General features: G+C 41.0%; 1 protein-coding gene across 1 annotated transcript in view; it reads right to left on the bottom strand.

Moving 5' to 3' along the window:
- Positions 1 to 2192: 2192 nt before the first annotated feature.
- Positions 2193 to 19358, bottom strand: part of ANKFN1 (ankyrin repeat and fibronectin type III domain containing 1) — a 59081-nt gene continuing 41915 nt past the window's right edge. Inside the window, exons 11-17 of the mRNA XM_066332159.1 lie at positions 17892 to 18107; positions 15666 to 15832; positions 14122 to 14272; positions 12155 to 12323; positions 8600 to 8766; positions 5171 to 5390; positions 2193 to 2989 (exon numbers count right to left, since the gene is read on the bottom strand). Coding sequence (XP_066188256.1) covers positions 2193 to 2989; positions 5171 to 5390; positions 8600 to 8766; positions 12155 to 12323; positions 14122 to 14272; positions 15666 to 15832; positions 17892 to 18107 — 1887 coding nt within the window. The remainder of the gene's footprint in view (positions 2990 to 5170; positions 5391 to 8599; positions 8767 to 12154; positions 12324 to 14121; positions 14273 to 15665; positions 15833 to 17891; positions 18108 to 19358) is intronic.

Here is a 19358-nt window from a genome sequence, read left to right as displayed (position 1 = left end):
GTGCCTCTCTCTTGGAGATTTTGCTGCTTCTTGCCCTCATTGTTCCTGGTGAGCCAAAGCAAAGTGAGGTGGATTTCATTTAGGAACATCTTGTTTTATCTCATAACTTCCTGCAAAAACATATGGCCTCAGTGTACAGCTATTTTATTCTTTAATAGTTTTATGGCAGTTTTCTTTAGAGGCACAACAGATTAGGGGAGCCTGGGCTAAGTGCTGGACACTAGAAAACTGTCAATTATTTTGGTTCTGCACAGAAGCATCACATTGTTTGTCTCTCCCTGGTGAAAAGCCTTTGCTAATAAACAAAATCTAAAGTAACCAGCTGTGAGTGCCCTCAGTGACTGTCAGACGTCTCTGCTTGGCTCTCTGGTGAGTCAGGCTTTCCCCATCCCCAGTTCCATACAATGTGTTCTCTTCTAGCTGCAAATGAGCACTGACACTGCTGCTCCCTCTGCATCTTCTCACCCACAGGAATTTTTGGTGTGGGTCTCATCCAAACCCTGCGGGAGTGAATGGAAGTCTTTCCATCCTCACTTTGGATCAGGTAATGAATGAGTATTTTTGGTGCAAAAAGTTAACTTCCTGCTCCCAAAATGAGAAGTTACAAATGTAAATCCTGTATAGAAAATTTTTGCCCCTCCTATCACTGCAAAGACTCTTCTTGGCTTCCATATACTGACCAAGCATAAAATAGTGAATAACACTTATTTTTGAATTTATGGATTGAGTTCACAGGGATTTTAATAGCACTGGGGTTATGGAAGTGCTATTTTAATAAGGATCACAGATCATGGGCCCAAATCCTTGCCTTTACCTCAAGGACTTGTAAACTCAACTATTTAACTCAAATCTCTTTATTGGGGGCCTTAGAATGTATCCACCTGGAGGCTGAAAAACTGAAAGGTAGAAGGCTGCACAAACACGGAGTGAGGGAATTTAACCAGCAGGAATGTGGCCTATAAAATTAAACTTCAAGAACTGTTTAAGAAAATTAAAGCTTGTGCAACAGCTGGGGTTTCTCTACACATTAATTAATTTCTTGGTGACTCCAGTGTTATGGTTCTTATTAATATAGTTTCATTTTTTAGATCATCTTCTGTAGTGCTCCAAGGCTGCTTGTGTTTGCAAAGGACAAAATTCTGACTCACTGTAATTTGCCTTCACATAATACAGCGAGATTCCACCTTCCTTATCATATTAGTATTTATTTGGAGCCCAAAGAAAAGAAATCTTAGATTCAAACTGCACCCCAAACTTCCCTAATTTGAATTGCGAGAATATCCCAGCCTCAGACAGGGTGATCAAATACTCCTGGAGTTTATGGTGAATATTCAGGAACAAAAATAGGAGTGTTTCTTTCCAATGGATGTGTGAGAGTGATGCCAACACAGCAAAATGTGCTTTTGTGTGGTGGGGAGAAGAAAAGAAAAACTTTGCTTTAATTTCACGTAGACCCTGCATATTATCTAGAACCTGGCCTCATTCTTCCTGCTCTTGACCTCAAAGGTTCATCTCCTGAGCTTTTAAAATAACTCGCTACTTTAATAATTTGAAACCTAAGCTCCTGAAAGAACAATTGTGATAATTTTGCCAGGCTCTGACAGCATTCAGAGATGGTGTTGGTTACATTTTCTAGATATTGAAAGAATTTTTATTTTTTTAAGTGGCTAGAAAATCTGGGTTATCTGTGTTACTAGACCAGTTAACATTTCAGTTATATCCAACTTAAATCCATTCAAGAAAAGCTGAAAAGTAGAAAAAATTGAGGGAGATGGTGGGAAACAGGTTAATAGACTTTCAGTCCTAACATAAGGGCACCAAGGATGTTACAACTTCTGCTAACTTGCAGGCAGGGCAACTCATGCTTAAAATTTTGCATGCTCAGAGAAACATGGAAGTGAAGAGACCTGCAAAACCTGATTACTCAATTGCACATTGTTATGTGGTGACTGCTATGACTCTACCTGCAAAGCTGCAGATGCCAGTCATAATAATGCTCACTTCATGACAGATGATACCTCTGTGAGACCAGAAATCTGGTAATGAAGTCAAAAGATTAGGATTCTTTTGAGTGGCACGAGTTGCCATTTCAGGAGTTGAATTTTTTACCAGTGGTTTTGAAGGTATGGCCTTTATGATCACAGCGCTCATATCTCATGTAGAGCGATGGGAAGCAGTGCAGGATTCTGGGGTTAAAGAGTGCTGCTGAAAACTTCTGGGACAGCAGAACTCGACTGCTCCTCCGGACCCGTGATCTGTTGCATAGCACTGTGCACATCTGTGTGGTCTACAGACTCCGTGCTCATTGCCCAGGACTTGCCCTCTTCATCCAGAAATGTTGTTTCATAAGGCTCCACACGTATCCTATGGACGTCCTGCCTTGGTTCCTCATACTTGCCTTTCCCATTCTCTGGGAGGCTGGATGCATGAGGTACGAAAGTGCTGCGAGATCCATCGATGGGAATCTTCACCTGCTCGCTGGAGGTAGGTTCTTGAGACAAATCTGGAGATCTCATGGGGTGCTGGGTGTAGACACCCTCTGACAGAGAGCCCACCTGAGTCTCGCTGTACACGCGCAGCCAGCGGTGCTGCCGGCTGAAGTAGTTGTAATGTTGGTGTTTCCCCAACTTTTTTTTTCCTAAAAAGCCCAGTGGCTGCTTGGAGCCGGAGAACTTGTCCGTGCTTTTCGGTGTAACCCCTGACATTGTTAGACTGCTCATCTGCTCCGTGCAACATTCAGCACTGGTGTCCGAGGCACCACACTCTGTCTGGCCTTCCCTCGGTGCCAGGCAGGGCTTTATGTCGTGGGCTTGGAGCACATTGGGTGCACTGCCACCCAGGCCACTGCCAGCCTGCTGGGAGATGTCCTGGGAAGAGGAATACATCAGGTCCAGTTCCCTCGGGCTCAAAGCATCGCTGGAGTCGTAGTCGCTGTCGGTTGGGAGGAACACCTCGGAGCAGCCTTCTTCATCTGAGCAGGGCTGGGAGTCTGCAAGGAGAACTGGTTAACACTCACAAGACAAGCTCAGCAGAGAAATGGTTTAACTGTCATTGATGTGTTTTTTGGTCTTAATTTTAAATCTCCAGTGTTGGAAATGCATGTTCCCTCTGTGGAATTGCCGTGGGCTGAGGTGACTGCAAAGGCAGGCTGGGAGGATTTATCAGGGAGGAGTTACAGATGTGTTAGACAGGTGGTGACAGAATTAGAAAAATCAGAAAGAATGAATTTATTATGTTAAAAACAGGGAAAAAATTGCATTTGAATTGGGATTAAGTTCTGAGAGAATCTGTTTTCTTTTATCTTGCTTTCACTAAATTTCATAGACACAGAGATTTGTGAGAGAGAAAATCTCTAATCCAGGTTCTGTTTTAATTAAACATGTCAGTTAAGTTACTCTAGATTTATATCTCTGTAAGGGTGAGCAGGGTGCAGCTGTAAGTGTGGTAACAAGCTCTAGGCACAACATGGAGGCTGATAAATAAAAACTGCCCTTTTGGCCATCAGGTGTGTTCAAATCCAACACTGTGTGTTCAAATCCAAAACAGACGCATGTAATTCAAATGCGAATTTGTGGACCAAAGCTCACACTAGCACTGAAATTGCTGCTGTCTTTTGGTTTCAGACGGATCAGTAAGAAAAAAAAATAGTGGCATGTGTGATAGAATAGATTGATGCTCCATTGCCCTGGATAGTTTATGTTAGATTCCAGGAATTAAATATCGATTTTATTTAGTGCTGACTGATCACTTGGAGCTTGTGTAAATTGCCATAGAGCCCAGTATTAATGAACCCAGGGTGTGCAGGACAAGATAAAGCTGCAGTTTGCACTGTGCCAGAGCTAAGGATTATTCTGCATTCATGGTCTATAATACAGGGGAAAAACAGCTCCAGGAGGGGTGCTGAGAAAGAACACCACTGTATAATGGAGTGGAGCAAAGCACCACCCCTTCAGGTTTCTTTTCTTTCAACTTCATGAAATTTAATCAGAATAGATCCATTCATTTTCCTTAACTGTATAAAACTGCCAATTTCAAAACCCCTCAAATTATTATTACTAAAATGGTCATGGCAGTTGTTTAATGCAGCATCTGTTTCTTTTGTTTCTACTGTTTCATTTACTTGCTGCTTAAAGACAGCTCAGCGGAATGATGGTTTATATTTTCCTTCAAAGTCCTTATTCTTAGCAAAATGGATGTTGCTGTTTTATTTGCTTTATCTTTATTTGCTGTGATCCATTTGTTTCATCAGTTTAATTTTCTGGCTATGAAGAGAAGTAATAATGCTCAGCTCATTGAGGTGGGTACTTACTTGTGTAATTTGTGTAATTCAAAATGCTTCTCTAAAACACTGAGGAACTCAGAGAGGTGTGTGAAAACTGCTGTTAAACTGGACTATTAGCATTAAAATTTGCTCTATCAAAAGAAAGCAAGAGAGGCATAAGAAATAATTGCTGCAAAGCAGAGGAGCACTCAAAGCCTGGAAAGGAAATGACTGTAATACTTGAAAAACAGAAGGTGGCAAATGGAAACTATGGAAAAATTTGAGTTAGATTCTGTCAAATTAATGAAAACTGTGAGAAGAATAGATACGTGAGTGATGAGCATGGGTCAATAGCTTTTGCTAGCAACTCATGTTTCATCAGCCTAATAAAACTCTGAATGTGTGTACAATTAACACACAGCCATCGTCAGGGCTCTGAAGAGCTTTTGATAATGTTCTTTACCACAGGCTCTGCAGCTGTAATTGGGACAAAGAGAAAGCTGCCTCCATGTAAAAGAGCTGCCTCCATATAAAAGGTTGTTGGTGTAGGCAGAAAATGAAGCGGGCAGCTTTCACCATGGATGGATTTTACTGGAATTCTGGACATCATGGAGAAGCCAGTGATAGCACTTGTCCCTTCCAACCTGTTCGTTAAATGATCTGGAACAGTGAGGTGACAAAGTTGGCTGATGATGAGCAGTTATTCTGAGTAGCTGAAAGTAAAAAATGATTGTAAAGATTATAGAAGGATCTCAGGATACTGAGTGGCAAATGATTGGTGAAATGACTGTTAAAATACCTCGACAAGTATGGGGAAAATTTACTCCTTTTATAAAAAGACGTACAAGAATGCCTATAATTAAAAGTGACTTCAAAGAGTGCTTGGTGAACAAAGAAGAGTTCTCTTACCACTCACAGCTTTTCTCCTCTGCATTCTAGGCTCAGGGGAAGGGGGAAGTGAAGGAAGACAGTCTAGATGTGAAGAGGTGGAGCTCATTTTCTTTTGAGGATGTTCTTCTGAAAGATCCACAAACTTTTTTATGGGCAGGCCTGCTGCTGGCTGCTTGTATCTTGCATACTGCAGTGCTTCTGTGATCCATCTCATGTCCCTCCAGATCTCATCAATTTGCTGTGGAGAAAACAAGAGTGGCAAAGTACAGTTAAGGCTGAGTATTAATTCTACCTAAGTGTGTACTTTTTCAAGTGCCCAAGTAAGTCTGTAGTGACTGTCAAGAGAGAACATCAGGACCCCTCAGAAGAACATTCAGATTGAGGTGGTCTGAACTGATTTTGATTAAGAGGTACCTCAATTAAAGAATGTGTAGTTAGGAGGGGTGAATTCAGACCTAAAGTCTGAGTGGAAAGAAAATTAGATTTGAATTTTGATGGAGTAAAAAGTCAATCAGTTTGTAGCAACACCTGGAAGTTGGTTTGATTCTGTACTGGAATAAAAGTGAGACTTCTGAAGCATCTTTGAAAACCAAGGTCAAACCAATTGCTCAGGTCAGACCTAGTTTAACAAAGAACATGCGCACGTGTGGATACATAAATGGAGGACAGAAGTACAGCTATGAGCCAAACTGCATTTCCCCTTTACCATTTTAGTCTGCATACATACTTACAAAAGTATAAATCTACACAAAAGCAGTTCTAACACATGCCTGTTGATGGCAATAAGAGACAAGTGCCTAAATCAATAGCAGGATGTAGGTTTAAGTGACTCTGCAGAGAGGAAAGATGCTGTTTAATGTGGGTCTGAAGAGTTTTGATAATGGAACACTTTCGACGTCTTTTATCATCATCTCCAAACCATTCAAGATCTTTGATGGCTGAGCAAATGTTGCAACCGTCAAATGAGAGTAGCTGTGAGTAAATACCCTCCTGCTGCAGTGTCCTTTCTAGAATTTCCCCCTCTTTTCCTACTGAAGGTTCTGAATTTCAAGTGAGCCTTCCTATTAATATTGCAGTGTTTGAGGGAAGCTGTTTTGCAGTTACACAAGCTGCATTCTGCAAGAATGCAGTGAGAGTTCTGGGTCAGTAATGGAGAGGCAAAAGTGAGGGGTACTCTGTGCAGTGACAATTGTCTGATAGGGGAGTGACAGAGGGATCAGAGAGTGACAAAGATCAGAGTGACAGAGGGATCAGAGAGCCTGCAGACTGATATTTGAAGACAATTTCTCTTAGCTGGAATACTTCACAAAATGCATATTCAAAGTGTGAAATTTACTCCCAAGGGATGCTGTCAATGCCAGATTTGCTGGGGTGGTTCCTGATGAGCCGTGTTGGAGGCAGGATGGCTGGGCAGCTGGATCTTGGTTTTGACCTAGTATGGCCATTTTTATGTAAAGGTGAAATCCCAACTCCAATGATGTCAGTGCAAGCCTTGCCACTGAGTCAATTTGTGCTAAGAATATACATCAATAAGAATAGCAAATGGTTCAGAGATTAATTCATAATCCTGCATAATTTTAAGACTTCAGTGTAGCTCCATGACGAGAATTCCAGTTAGCAAATATCTCACCTATTTGATTTTAGGGATTTTATACATCCTTTCTGTGATCCTCCCTCAACCCCAAATAAGAACTATCCTGCATACAGTATGTTAAAATGCAAATCCTCTTGGTTTTTCCCCCGGTGCTGTCCTGCAGGACATTGTAATGAACTGTGGTTCTTTTAAAATTTAGGAGCATTTGAAGCATTACATGATATAAATCACAGCTTAACTTCAGTTTAGTTTCAGTGTCTGTAGATTTTTTTCCTTTCTCTGTGACAGTCTGGTAAAGACTCCAAGTACCTTACATTCTGGTTGGGTTTTTTTTCTATAATTTTTACTTTTCAGTTGCCCTCTGACTCCTTTTCAGAACTGCATTTATATAGACTCCCTTGCTCTTTACAATGTTTGGTTTGTGTAGTGACTTCAACACTGTCTTAGATCTGGGATCACACAAATGCTCTTGTGGTTTAGTGGTCACCACTGAAGATTGCGGTATGTGGTGGGCAGAGATATTTTTGCCAATAGGTGGAATACAGCTGGTTTTCATTTGAGGGGAAACCTGACAAGCCTAATACACTGTCACAATAATTCAGCACAAAACACTGAAGTTTAAAATGTTCTGCATATTTTACCAGCGTAGATATGTGACTCAGACACTTCAGAGAAGAGGAACACAGAACTGTCTATACTGTACCTGTGTATTAATATACAAATGCTTGATTTAAAGGTTTGATTTAAAGGATGAAAAATTTCCAAATTCTCCTGCAGACTGCAAGAAAGCTTGGTTTTCCAGGTGTGAGAATGAGAGGTGGGTGAGAGTGAAAGTACAATGGATCTTTCCTCTCTGCCCTTCTACAGGTTGCCAAAAGCTCCAAGTGGACAAGGCAAAGGGGGTCTGAATGCAGAACAAAGAGAAATAGAAATATCGTCCTTTTGTTCATAACTATGGAGGGCCAAACATCTGGTCAATGGGACAAATGGTGCCTTTGCCCCTATTCCAACAGAAGATAGCATGAGTATTAAGAATATAGAGCTGTAAAGTTATTTGCATTGCTCTTGTATAAAGACAGGTCAACCATGCCCATAGATATACTCTGCAAAATCATGAGCTTTATCTATAAATAACCAAATGCCAAAATAATTTGCAAAAGGACAGGCTTTGCTGTGCTGCACCATGGAGTGTAGTTCAAAGAACCCTGTGTTGAGTAGGGAAAGTCTTGATTTGGGAACAGCAGAGGAAAATCAGGATGAGAATAAGCAAATTGGACCAGTGTGGTAAGACTGGTGATCCTCCTGCACTGGGGGACTGAAGCAGTGCCACTGCATGGTGCTGGCCAGGCTCACAGCTGCTTGTGGGGCCGGCTTGACATCTGAAATGCAGAGCTGTGTTCCTGAGTGTGATATTGTTGGTGGAGATTGTCTCCACAACCTAGTCTGAATTTTCATTTAAATGTTTTTAATTGCCACATTATCATGGTGAAAAATGTCCCCAGTTCATACAGACAAAGAAAAACTCTCACACAAATGAATGCCCAGACATGGTGCTAGCTTACCTCACGTTAGATGGGAGGGAGTTTTACAAGCAGACTGACACATTTCTTTATAACAGTCTAGTATAACTGTCATTTGATTTTACCCGTAAAAATCCTTCTATAAAAGCAACAACTAAGGAAAGCATGTTCTGGGTTTGAATTTCATAAAAACAGAATTGCACTTTTGATACAACTGCTCTTTTTATGATGTCTGTGAATAATTCTCCATTTAGATTTCAAATTACAGCCCCATGCAATTTTTAAGAAAGCCACCTTAAAATCTCCTTGGAATAGTCAGAAACAGACTATTACCTGTATGTAGTCTATAACTTGCTGGTGTCTTTGTTTGGCTGCAGCGACTTCACTGTCTGAAATTGCTTCCCTCAGGGACTGCTGGGTTTTCAGAGAGTCCAGCTCTATGACAGCAGAAAGGCGGCAATACAGGCTTATAAATTTTTCCTTGTAACAGCAAAAATGAACTGTGAAAAGACCGAGTGCAAAGGAAAATTGTTACATTCTGGTTATGAAAGATGAAATCCTTAGCTTTCAGAACACAAATTTTAATAAATATAGTAGCTAAATCTGGATGGGTTTCTTTAAGTTAGAAATAAATTATACAGGCTTCGATTCTCCTCTCATTCACAATGGATTTGCTCTGTAACTTCATCGATTTCAAAAGAATAATTTCTAATTATATCTAAGTGAAGAGATAATCAGGTCCTTAGTATGCAGCTCCAGAGGCTATCTTGCCATTGACAGCTTTAATCAGAAAGGCTATTTCTGAGGCTTTTATAGCTCATCGTTTCTTTTATCAAGAAAGTAGTGACATGGCTGGAAAATGAAACTCATATTTTATTTTTTTTAATTGAGTGTTTCAGAATGAAAGGATCATTTTGAAGGCTGATAACTTTCTCTTGGGCTACGCTGGTTTAAATCAGGAACTTCAATGTAAATGACTCAGCAGGAAAAGCATTGCAGGGATATCACAATTTGGGGAAAATAATTAAAACTCTTTTAGGCGTTACTGCACATCATCCTCTGAACTCTCCTGCAGAAGGGTGACCCAGAATTCCTATTGCTCTGTGTAATTTGACTTTGGAGCAGCACAGAACTGTCCAAGCTTTACCAGAGGTAACAGAGACACATCAGCTACAGTGCCGTGGAGCTCTGCAGATGTTAATTTACCTGGTGTGTTAAAGCTACATTATTCCAGACCCTGCCACTGCTCAGGCAAAACTGGGCAGTTACAAATGGCACTGCAGACATACTGAAACTTGCTGAGGGAGAGCAAGTTTTCAGAAATACTTCCCCATTCATTGGTGCTGCAATAAATGCAAACATACAGCGTGATCTTGTTAGAGCAGCGAGTGCCAGTTGAATTTACTGCTGCTCTTCTGGACTGGGGCAGGATATTTTTCAGAGTGTTCCAGGTATAAAATGCATATATTCTTCTCATCACAAATATTAAAAAAAGAAGTGAAAACAGTATCCCATGTCTCCTTATTCCTTACAAACAACATGATCAAAATAATTGAGAAGAATTTGCTGAACTAAGAGATCCGATCACAGAAACATTTTTAGCATTAACAATCAAGGCCCAGTCTGAACATAGAAATCTCACCAAAAAAGTGTGAAAGAATGAATTCTACCTTCTGGTTTCAGCAATGCCTAGGTATTGCAGGGATCCAGTGTGAATAGTGTGTGGTCTTCCAGTACATATGCCATATGTGGTGGACTCTTGAGTGAATTACAGCCGCGGTTTCGGCTCCAGTGCTGAAGTTTTGAGCCTTTGTGGTTTTAAGTCAGACCCTTTAATGTTACTTTAACAAATGTTACTTCAACATAGTCTTTTGTGGTTATGCAATTATATAGTTGGTAGCCACCAGCTAATGGGGAATGGAAGCTTCTAATATTTGAGATGTGAATCACAGTCACTTTATAGAACATCAGGGATACATATATAATAAGTCATATTGAAATGTCATCTGCCTATGGCCAGAGGATTGCTCACTTAAAAAAATACAACTAAAGCTCAGCTTTCTATACTGTTTTCTCCACCATGAACTGCTTTCCCACTGCAGCAAAACTGCTGAACAGAGAGGGAATGCCTTTTGGGAGATGGCTCTGTTGCATGTTTGCCAGTGCCACACCATCCCACGCAGGCTCTGTTGATTTGCCAGACGCATGCAGGCTGTGTCCCTGAAATGAGAGACTCCTTCCCCTGGCCCGTGTCCCACCTAATGAGAATCAAATAGTCATCACAACCTCCAATGAGAGGATTAATTGCATCACAGTTTAATATGCTCTGTGCAATAATTTGCATAGCAAGGCAGCAGGCTCCTCTCACCAGGAGAAATGATGTGCTCCATACTCAGAGGCCAACAGGCTTCAGGATGGCACATCAGAAGATAAAAGTCTGGCTTTAGGGCACTGCAGCCATGGCTATGTGACTCAAAGCACTGAGCTAACTCTTCTCATTCAATTACATTAGCAATCCTTTGAAGGGGTAACTTTTCCTTGGCAGACTACATCGTGTATTGTGTGGCTGTTCCACTCATGATTGTATGGCAGCTCAGCTGGCATCTGTCCTCCCACAGGCAGCAGAAACCCCCAGAGCTGTCACAGGCACCACAGTGTGGTGTGGCTGATGTGGCATAAATCCAGTGCTGTATTCCTGCCTGATCCAAATGAAATTTGTGTTGCTGGGTGATGATAGGTCATGGATGAGTTGTGACTGCAGGCAAGGCAAGACACTCCATTAATATCTAATCTCCTACGCAAGTGATTTGAGCAGCACTTGGCACTGATACATAAGAACTGGGGAGGTATTGGTGTCACATAAACACCTGAGAGGGACATCACTGGGGACACAGTTGTCACTAAGCAGCAGGAGCAGTGGCTCCTGGTGTACTGACTCAATCAGTTCTGGCTCATATCTTTTTTCTCTTCTCAGAGGCAGAGGAAAGAAAGATCCCCAGTTTTACAGGCCAGAAGGAAACAGAGCAGACTGATGTGTAAGGCTCAGCAGCCCCCACATTTTAATATTCTTTCTAAAAAGAACTATTAAGTCTTTATGAGCTGATTTTATGTGGAACCTTTTCTTTTCTCTCTGGACCAAAGAAGAAGAAATGAGAAATAGAGGACCTGAAGCTAAAGCATCTTATGCCTTCTGTGAAACAGCTGGAAAACTCTGTTTTGGGGAAATCTTGCCCAGTCAGTGATGCAGTGGAAGAAAAGAGCTGAATCTGCTACAGCACAAGATGTGCTCTCCAAAGAAAGAGATTCAAGTCCAGTGCTTTGGCATTTTTCACAGCAGGTTTTTGCTGCACCACAGCAATAGGACAGTCTCCTGCATTTTTCCAGGTATCAAAGTGAAAAAGTTGTCCCTCATGTGGGAAAATCTATTTAGACCTTTCACGAAGCTGTGAAGAAGTCAGACCATGAGTAGGACAATCTGCAATCAGGATCTGCATAAATCCCCATTAGAGAATCTGGGATTTTCCTCGTGACAACTCAGGGAGATGTTTTTTGCATCTCCTGTCACACTCCAGCCTGTCTGTGTCACGTGCGATTTCCCTTGGGTCTGTGTTTTAAAGAACATCATCTTGCAAAGGATCTTACAGACACATAGTGGATAACTGTGGGCCTTGCTCTCTGCTTTGCATTTCAATAACGATGGCTACAGTGAATGCTTTAACTGCCCTGCTCCCTCTGTAACTTGTACACCGTTATAGGGAGCGTTGTTGCCAAAGCCATCATGTGATTTATTGACTCTCCACTGGGACAAGGGGGAAAACAGATACAACTTTGTGATTTTATTATAAGGAGACTTGGGTTAATATTTCTAGGAGAAGCAAGCTACTATACCGAGTTCAAACATCTGAAGAGGGAGGTTAAGAAATCCTGAGTGTGGGGTGTAAGGATTATTCTGTCCTGGGGCAGTGCAGACGTCGTCTGAGGCGGGGAGCAGGAGAAGAAAGGAGACATTGTGACCCAGTTCCAACACCTCCTGTGTGTACAGACGGAAGTGCTTAGCCTGTACAGGGACACGCGCGGGGGAAGGAATAGGAGAGAATTACAACATGGCACTTATATAAACAACACCCCAAATGATATAAAACATTAAAGAAAATTTGCACAACATCAAGCTCGGAATTTTTATAAAACGTAAATATTTGGGGCGGGGTGGGGGGGAGAGGTGGTGGTGGCTAAATGTGGGTTCATGTCACTACATAAAATAAAGATTTAAAGCTGCAATGTTCCACATTAAAACAACACACACAGGCACAGCCCCCCTGAAAACAACATTTATGTTTCTTATTAGGCAGAAAATGATCACATGCCATGTGCTTTTCAAGATTATGATTGCATAATTATGTGAAAACATGAAAATGGATTCAATTAAAAACCTTTAAGATTCAATTTAGGGTTGGTTAAGAGAAATATGCAGCTCTCCCTCAACACAGCACTGAAAAGGTTTAACAAGTGCTGCAGCAAGAGAAAATGGCCCAGGCAGAAGCGGCCTGAGGCTGCTCAAAGCTGCTGTGTGCAGCACTGCCTTCTGCCCTGGCTGTGCCCTAGTGCCACTGTCCCTGCTCCTGGTTACCACAAAAATAATAAAAATACATAAATAAATCAGTGGAATTAAAAATGCGATTCATTAACATAAAACTTTGGTGCTGAGCCATCAGACCATTTGCATCTGTGTTTTTGCAAGGTCGTGTTGGTGTCTATCTCTCAGGCACAATAGATGAGCTCAGATGTTTGGCTGAGCTGCAGCCTCAGGAACATACAGCACAGTGATTTCAATATTTTAGTCCCTAACTCTAAAAGAAAAAAAAAAAAAGTTGCACAAAAGGTATAACCTCCAAGCAAATGCAATAACATAGAGACCTGTACAGAGCCCTATTGAATTAGAGTGACTGACCACAAGGCAGCACACCATCTGTCTTAATTTTGGATTTACTTGAGTCTTACTTGGCTCTTCTCAGGCTAGAAGGTGAAGCACTGATGGATTCCTTTTTAAAAGCAAAGCCTAAACCTTTCAAAATCAAGAAATGTAGAACCAGATTAATTTATTTTAAGACCACATCTTTCTAGCTGCACAAACAGACCTTGAAGTGAATATAAAGATGATTTACTTCTACTTTAAGACCTCTTTACCCTTGCAGACCAAAATAAAATGGAATTCAAGGAAACAAGAAACAAAGTTCTTAGCTTATTTTTTCATGGGTCTTTCACATCAGAGATTATTCTCCCTGACTTTATTTATTCACATATGCATTTCTTGTACCTAAATATAAAGCCAGAAGCCAGACACCTCTCCTCACCCACAGCAATCTGGAGGTCTGAGACTTTGTGTCTTAGAAGGGGTACATTCATCTGTGTGCAAAAGAACAGCAAAATGCTGTGTCTTTACCAGGCCTTTCCTTCAGCCTCCCTCGAAGCCTCCCAGAAAACAGTCACTTGCTGTGCTTGCCAGCAAAAATGCCTCTTTTTCTTTGTCAGCTTGGTAAAGGTGCTCAAAACTACTGCTTTCATGAAAAAAGTGCTTATTTGCACCTGCCTGAAGTTGCAAAAATAAGGTAAAAGATGAAAAAAATAGCAGGTAGCAGAAATTTGTCTCTTAATCCTTGAATGTTCACGTGTCCAGGACACAAATATTTTACTGAAGATGTTCCCCCTTAAAATAATGGAATACAAAACTTCTCTGCTTTGCTTTTCTTGCAACCCTGACATTGAATTCTCTACTTTTCAGTGACACTTGGTAGCTTTTTGTTGCATTCTTAAGAATGGGGTTTTAAAAAGGTGATAAATCCCACAAAGGCAAATACCTGATGCAGAGGTAGATTGATCTGTTTGAGGAGAGCTTTCACTGCCGTCTGGAGCTCATACAAGAACAATTGAGTAGGGCAGTCTGAAGTATGATCCATACTTTCCACGGATTCTGAGCCAGAAAGTGTTTGGATCCATTCCCACTCATCTCTGTATGTTGAGTCAAGTTAAAATTAGAAATATAACAACAGTTCAAGGCACAAGCAGGAATTCGGTGTATGTGCATTTGGGATCTGTTGATCGTTTAATCCTCATATACCAAAACATTCTAAACTTGTGCAATCTTGATTGAACTTTGAAAAGTTTTATTTTTCTAGCACATGTACATCAGGCTGAGCATTCCTCTGGAAGTCCAGCTGCCTTTGAAATATTTCACTGAGGCTTCTCACTTCAGGTTTTCTCTTTCACATTCTTCTTTTCCTATCTACCACAATATCTTAAAAAACATACATTGGAAATTGCTACAGTTAGCAGGAAGTTTGATCTCTGTGAAGGACTATCTTCTACTCACTGCAACCAAAGAACTTCCTGCTTTCCTCCACATGTCTGTATTTGAGACCTGATAAACATGGGAATCATAGTTCTGGATCCAATCCCTAATTCACCCTGCCCAGTAGTCAGTCTTGAATAGCAGCCAGCATCAAACATTAAAAAAAAAATATGTACAGGAAACCCCACTACAAGACAAGTAATAGCTGTGGTATAATCTGTTCCTAAATAAAGATCTGATCTTAAACTTCTGGAGTCAGGGATTGTCGATTGTCATAAACTCTGAAGCCTTAGCCTTTATATTCCTTCCAGCATTGTTGCTAGGATTCACTATTACATTCTGGATATCTCTGTCGTCTGTGTAAATACCCTGTTCCTTTTTCCTCGTGCAAAATTCTCACCTGGCTGAAATGATGTGGGATTAAAAGCTCCAGAAAAAGGTCAGTGCAATGTGTTGCCCACTAGGCAAGAACCAGCAGTACAAACAGGGCCCTTTCCAACGGATAAGGGAAGCAGTGGACAAGAGGAAAATGATTTTCCCAGAGCACAGCAGTTTGCTGGCTGATTGCATTTATGAATGTGGTTTTCAATTGCTGTGGTTTTGGGTGAAAAAAGCAGATATCACACAGAGAAGAAATAGAAAAATTCCCCACACCAACACCCCATAGTCAGTGAAAATCCATGGAAAGGGTGGCACTGAATCCACTGAAGGCTGAGTCAGGGCTGCAGGCTGAACAGGTCATTGCCCCTGTGCAGAACTGGAATAACCATGGAATACCATCCTTAGGAACCAATGGGCCCCTATCCATGTGTTCTGGACAGGTCTTCAGACTGCTGGGAAAACTCAGGTGCTCTGTTTAGCTCAGCACAGCTCTCTGGGGTGGCACACACTGGAGCCAAACCCTTCTGCCACACTCCAGAGCCAAACCGTGCTGCCACCAAGAGTTTTGCAATTGCAGAATTGCTTTGGCATTAACATTTGATCAATTGTTTCAAACTTAAACCAACTGTTCTCTCTCTCTCTCTGTGCGAATCTATCTGTACATTCACTTACTTGGAGATGTTGCTGTTGTCTCGGATTTTGACGTGACACAGGACATTGGGCAGCTTCTGCAACACAAGCACTTTGATCTGATCCACAGAGCTGCAGAGTTTAAGGTAACCCAAATACAGGCCTGGAGGGAGGCGCTGCTGACTCCGTTTGTGATAGGAAAGTATGTCCTGTTTTAAGGGAAATGGTCCTACATAAAAATCTCATCTTTTTTTCCACATAAGCAGAAGAGTTTGGGAGCAAAAAGCAACAACAGTTTTTACAGCCGTCGTTCCCAGTTCAAAAAGCATTTAAGCACATGCTTAAGCATATGAATAATCTCTGGTAGTTTGAATGCAGTTTGACAACTTCTGACTTCAAGCCATCCACAGGATCTCTAAGGTCTCCATGTCATGCTGGAATTGGCTCCAACAACCTGAAGTTTCAATCTTTTGCAACTGTGGTGTTTAAACTGGGTTAAATAACCCCCACCTCTGCTCCTGTCTGATCATTTCAGTGGTGAGCCGGGTCAGGGAGCTGATTCCTCTGAAAAACAACTTGGGAAAAGGAGCAGTTGTTTTTCAGCTGAGCACTGGTTTGGGTTTTGTTCATGGCTACACAGAGGGAGCAGAGCAGCTCTGGGGAAGAGCTGGGAGAGAGGGGCTGCAGGAGCCAGGACTGTCCCCAAGGACATCCCAGCCCACATCTCTCCAAAACCTGCTCTGTGTCACCTGCTGTCAACAGGAAGATCTCTGTCAGCATGGGGGTTGGTAGTTGGCAAAATTGAATTAGTGGCAGCGTTTTCTGAACAAATATCTTTATCAACAAATAGAGCTTAGAAGAAATTAGTATTGATGGTGAATTCGCTGAAGCCAGGAGACATTTTTCGGGCTATGTCTAGCAGTTCTCCAAAACTACCTGAAAAATTATGTCTGCTGCCATCCATCCTGAGAAATGTGTGCTTCTGCAGCGGGTGAGGATTAAGACGCCTGGCCCGATGCCTTTGCTCTTGGAACCATCAAATTATCTGCCAGTGCTATGCTTGGCTCTGACCAGTGCAATTAGACCCTCATTTTCACAAGCACTTCATGAACAAAATACCCACTCGATGATTAAACAAGTAATAGAAGAAAGGGTGGGCATTAGATAGGAATGTGTAAACCATTAGGGGAACATTTTTTCCACTAGGATCTCTGTGGAAATCTGATCAGGCCTGTATTTTGCTTTTCCTAATATAAAACTTTTGCCCAGATTGACAATTTTCTGCACCTTTAGCACATTGTAATACATTAAATCTAGCACAGATCAGGTAAGCTTTATTGTCTTTTGGAAATTTTTTAACGTTCCTAAAACCTGGTAACATATATTTTGATTGCCTGTGACTTCCCGGTATGAAAAGCAGAGTCTGTGCCCAAGAAAGTGCCTCTAATTCAAAAATTAACCACAGCAGCCATCATCTCATGAGTAATGCTAAAGAAGGGACTAAGACAATGATTTGTCTTGTATTTTGGGTAACTGTGCAACAGTTTTAGAGAGACTGGCTACAGAAAACATGTATTAATCTGAACACGAACTGTCTCTGTTTGTTTAATGTGAGTTCAGAGATAATTCTTGAAGGGCTGAGCCCCCCATGGCTCTCAGGGATGGTAACTGAGCTGAGTTTGCCAAGCAGCTTCTGAGATCAGTCCTTACCTTGGCATTTCTCTAATTGCAAATTCTAGGAGCATGTGATGCAGAAATTAAAGGAGGGTTATGGTCAGTAAAGGATTCTTTAGTAGCTATACCAGGCTCCAAGGAACCCTGAACCCCACAGAACAAGTTTATTAAATAGAACACTAAAGTTTAAAACCTAGATTTAGTTTTCAAGGTTGGATGGAAAAATCTTATGGAGTGTAGAAACTCTAAGTGTCTGTATAGGTGCTTAAGGGCATCCCAGAGAATTTTAAAGCTTTTTTATATCCCTTGCTACAAAATTCCATAGCCTGGTTTCCCGAAATCAATAGAAACTACTATTCTCTGCTAGGACTTTGAAGCAATTTCTTTAGAATCTCATGGATATTTTGCATATTAAGGATCTGATCCCAGACCCACTGGAAGTAATAGAAGTCTTTTCTCTCAATGGGAGCCTTGCCATTAATTTTATTGGGCACTGGACTAAGGCCTAAAATTCTACGAGACGCTTCCAAAAATCAGGGCTCTGGCACAGGCTTTACAAAAGCAAATAACACAGTAAGAGAAGCAAAGCACTACCTGGATTGTTATAAGCAAGATGTCTAATGCTGTTGGCTCCTCTGGAGTTGAAAGGGATTTCCTCTGGCTTTGTAGTTTGGATATCTGCATCCATTTGCCATTAAAAAATGAGTACAGACTCTCCACTTCTCTTACAGTAACTATCAGGATATTGCCATGTCGATCCTTGATTGGCTCATAAAAAACTCTGCCTAAATTGTGAGTTCCCAGCAAATTCTAGAAAACAAATATAAAACGAAAATTATTTTTCACATGTCAGGAGAGAAGTGCTCATAACTTTGTGCTCATTGACATCAGTCCTATTGACTTCAGTGAGAATGAGACACACTGTGTTTCTCAGACCCTTGCCTTATATCATTTAGTGACAAAAGGAAATGTTTTTCCTTCGGTTGTGTTTGTGGATTGAGTTGTGGATCCTCTGATGCATTTGGTCTGGTAGTGTTTACTCCAATGATTAAAGGAGACCCTCAGAAAGACTATTATGACCCAATGTCTTTGTAAAGGGCAAATTAATTCACTTATTTACTGCAAAGAAATTCACCCATCTGGGCCAAACTTCCTAGTTTTGCCCAGTCATGTAAAGAAGAAGGATGCAATTTTTGAAAGCACTCATTGTTGGTCTGCTGGTGATTCCTTTGATTTGAACTTAAGAGCTGGGTGCTTATCTGAACCTTACCAGAACTAAATGTCAGAGATCATAGAAAATTCTTCCTCCTTACCCAAATAATTCATAACAGACACTTTAAATATTTTTTGCCATGTTCATTAACTATAATCTCCATTCTCTGTTCCCTATTTTAAAATAATTCAGATTATTTTCAGCAACAAAAGCATGAGACCCTCATGTTTGTGCTGAATGTAAATAATTCTGGAGCTAAACTGTGGAGTGTGTTTGTGAAGCCCAGGATTTGGAGAGACACGAACCCTTTTACTTCAGATACCAAGAATGTGCTAGACAAAACAGGCAGAAACTAACAAAACTACCAAGGCAAAGCTCTCCAGGAAAATATGTGAGGATTAAAGCAAAGTAATTGTAAAAGACTCCACATAAAATACATATTTTGGTTAAAATCCCTTTCCTCACACAGTAAGGCATCTGCTTATAGGTGCAAACACACTCAATCCTGTGACCAGCCACTGACGAGATTCCCAGATGTCTTAAAGAAAAATGCCTAACATTTAAAATATGCTCATTACTTCGTGATTTTTTCAAGAGATCTACAGTAGGCTGGATAGGGAGAAGGGTAGTGTAAAATGAAAACTTGAATACACAATGAAGCACATTGTATCTTTAGGGAAGTGCTGTACATTAACTTAATGACATTGTAAACTGATAGATTATACTGTAATCTGCATTTAGGAGGCGGTATTTACTTATCAACTTTAGTATTATTAAATTGTTTATAAACTCTCAGTAGTCAGCATGGTGCCTGGATTTGGGTGGCATAAGTTGTCTATTTTAGCTTT

Source organism: Sylvia atricapilla, chromosome 18 (genome assembly GCF_009819655.1).
Source record: "Sylvia atricapilla isolate bSylAtr1 chromosome 18, bSylAtr1.pri, whole genome shotgun sequence".
Lineage (NCBI taxonomy): Eukaryota > Metazoa > Chordata > Aves > Passeriformes > Sylviidae > Sylvia > Sylvia atricapilla.
Note: the sequence above shows the minus strand (reverse complement) of the source record. Positions and strands in the feature narration are given on the sequence as shown.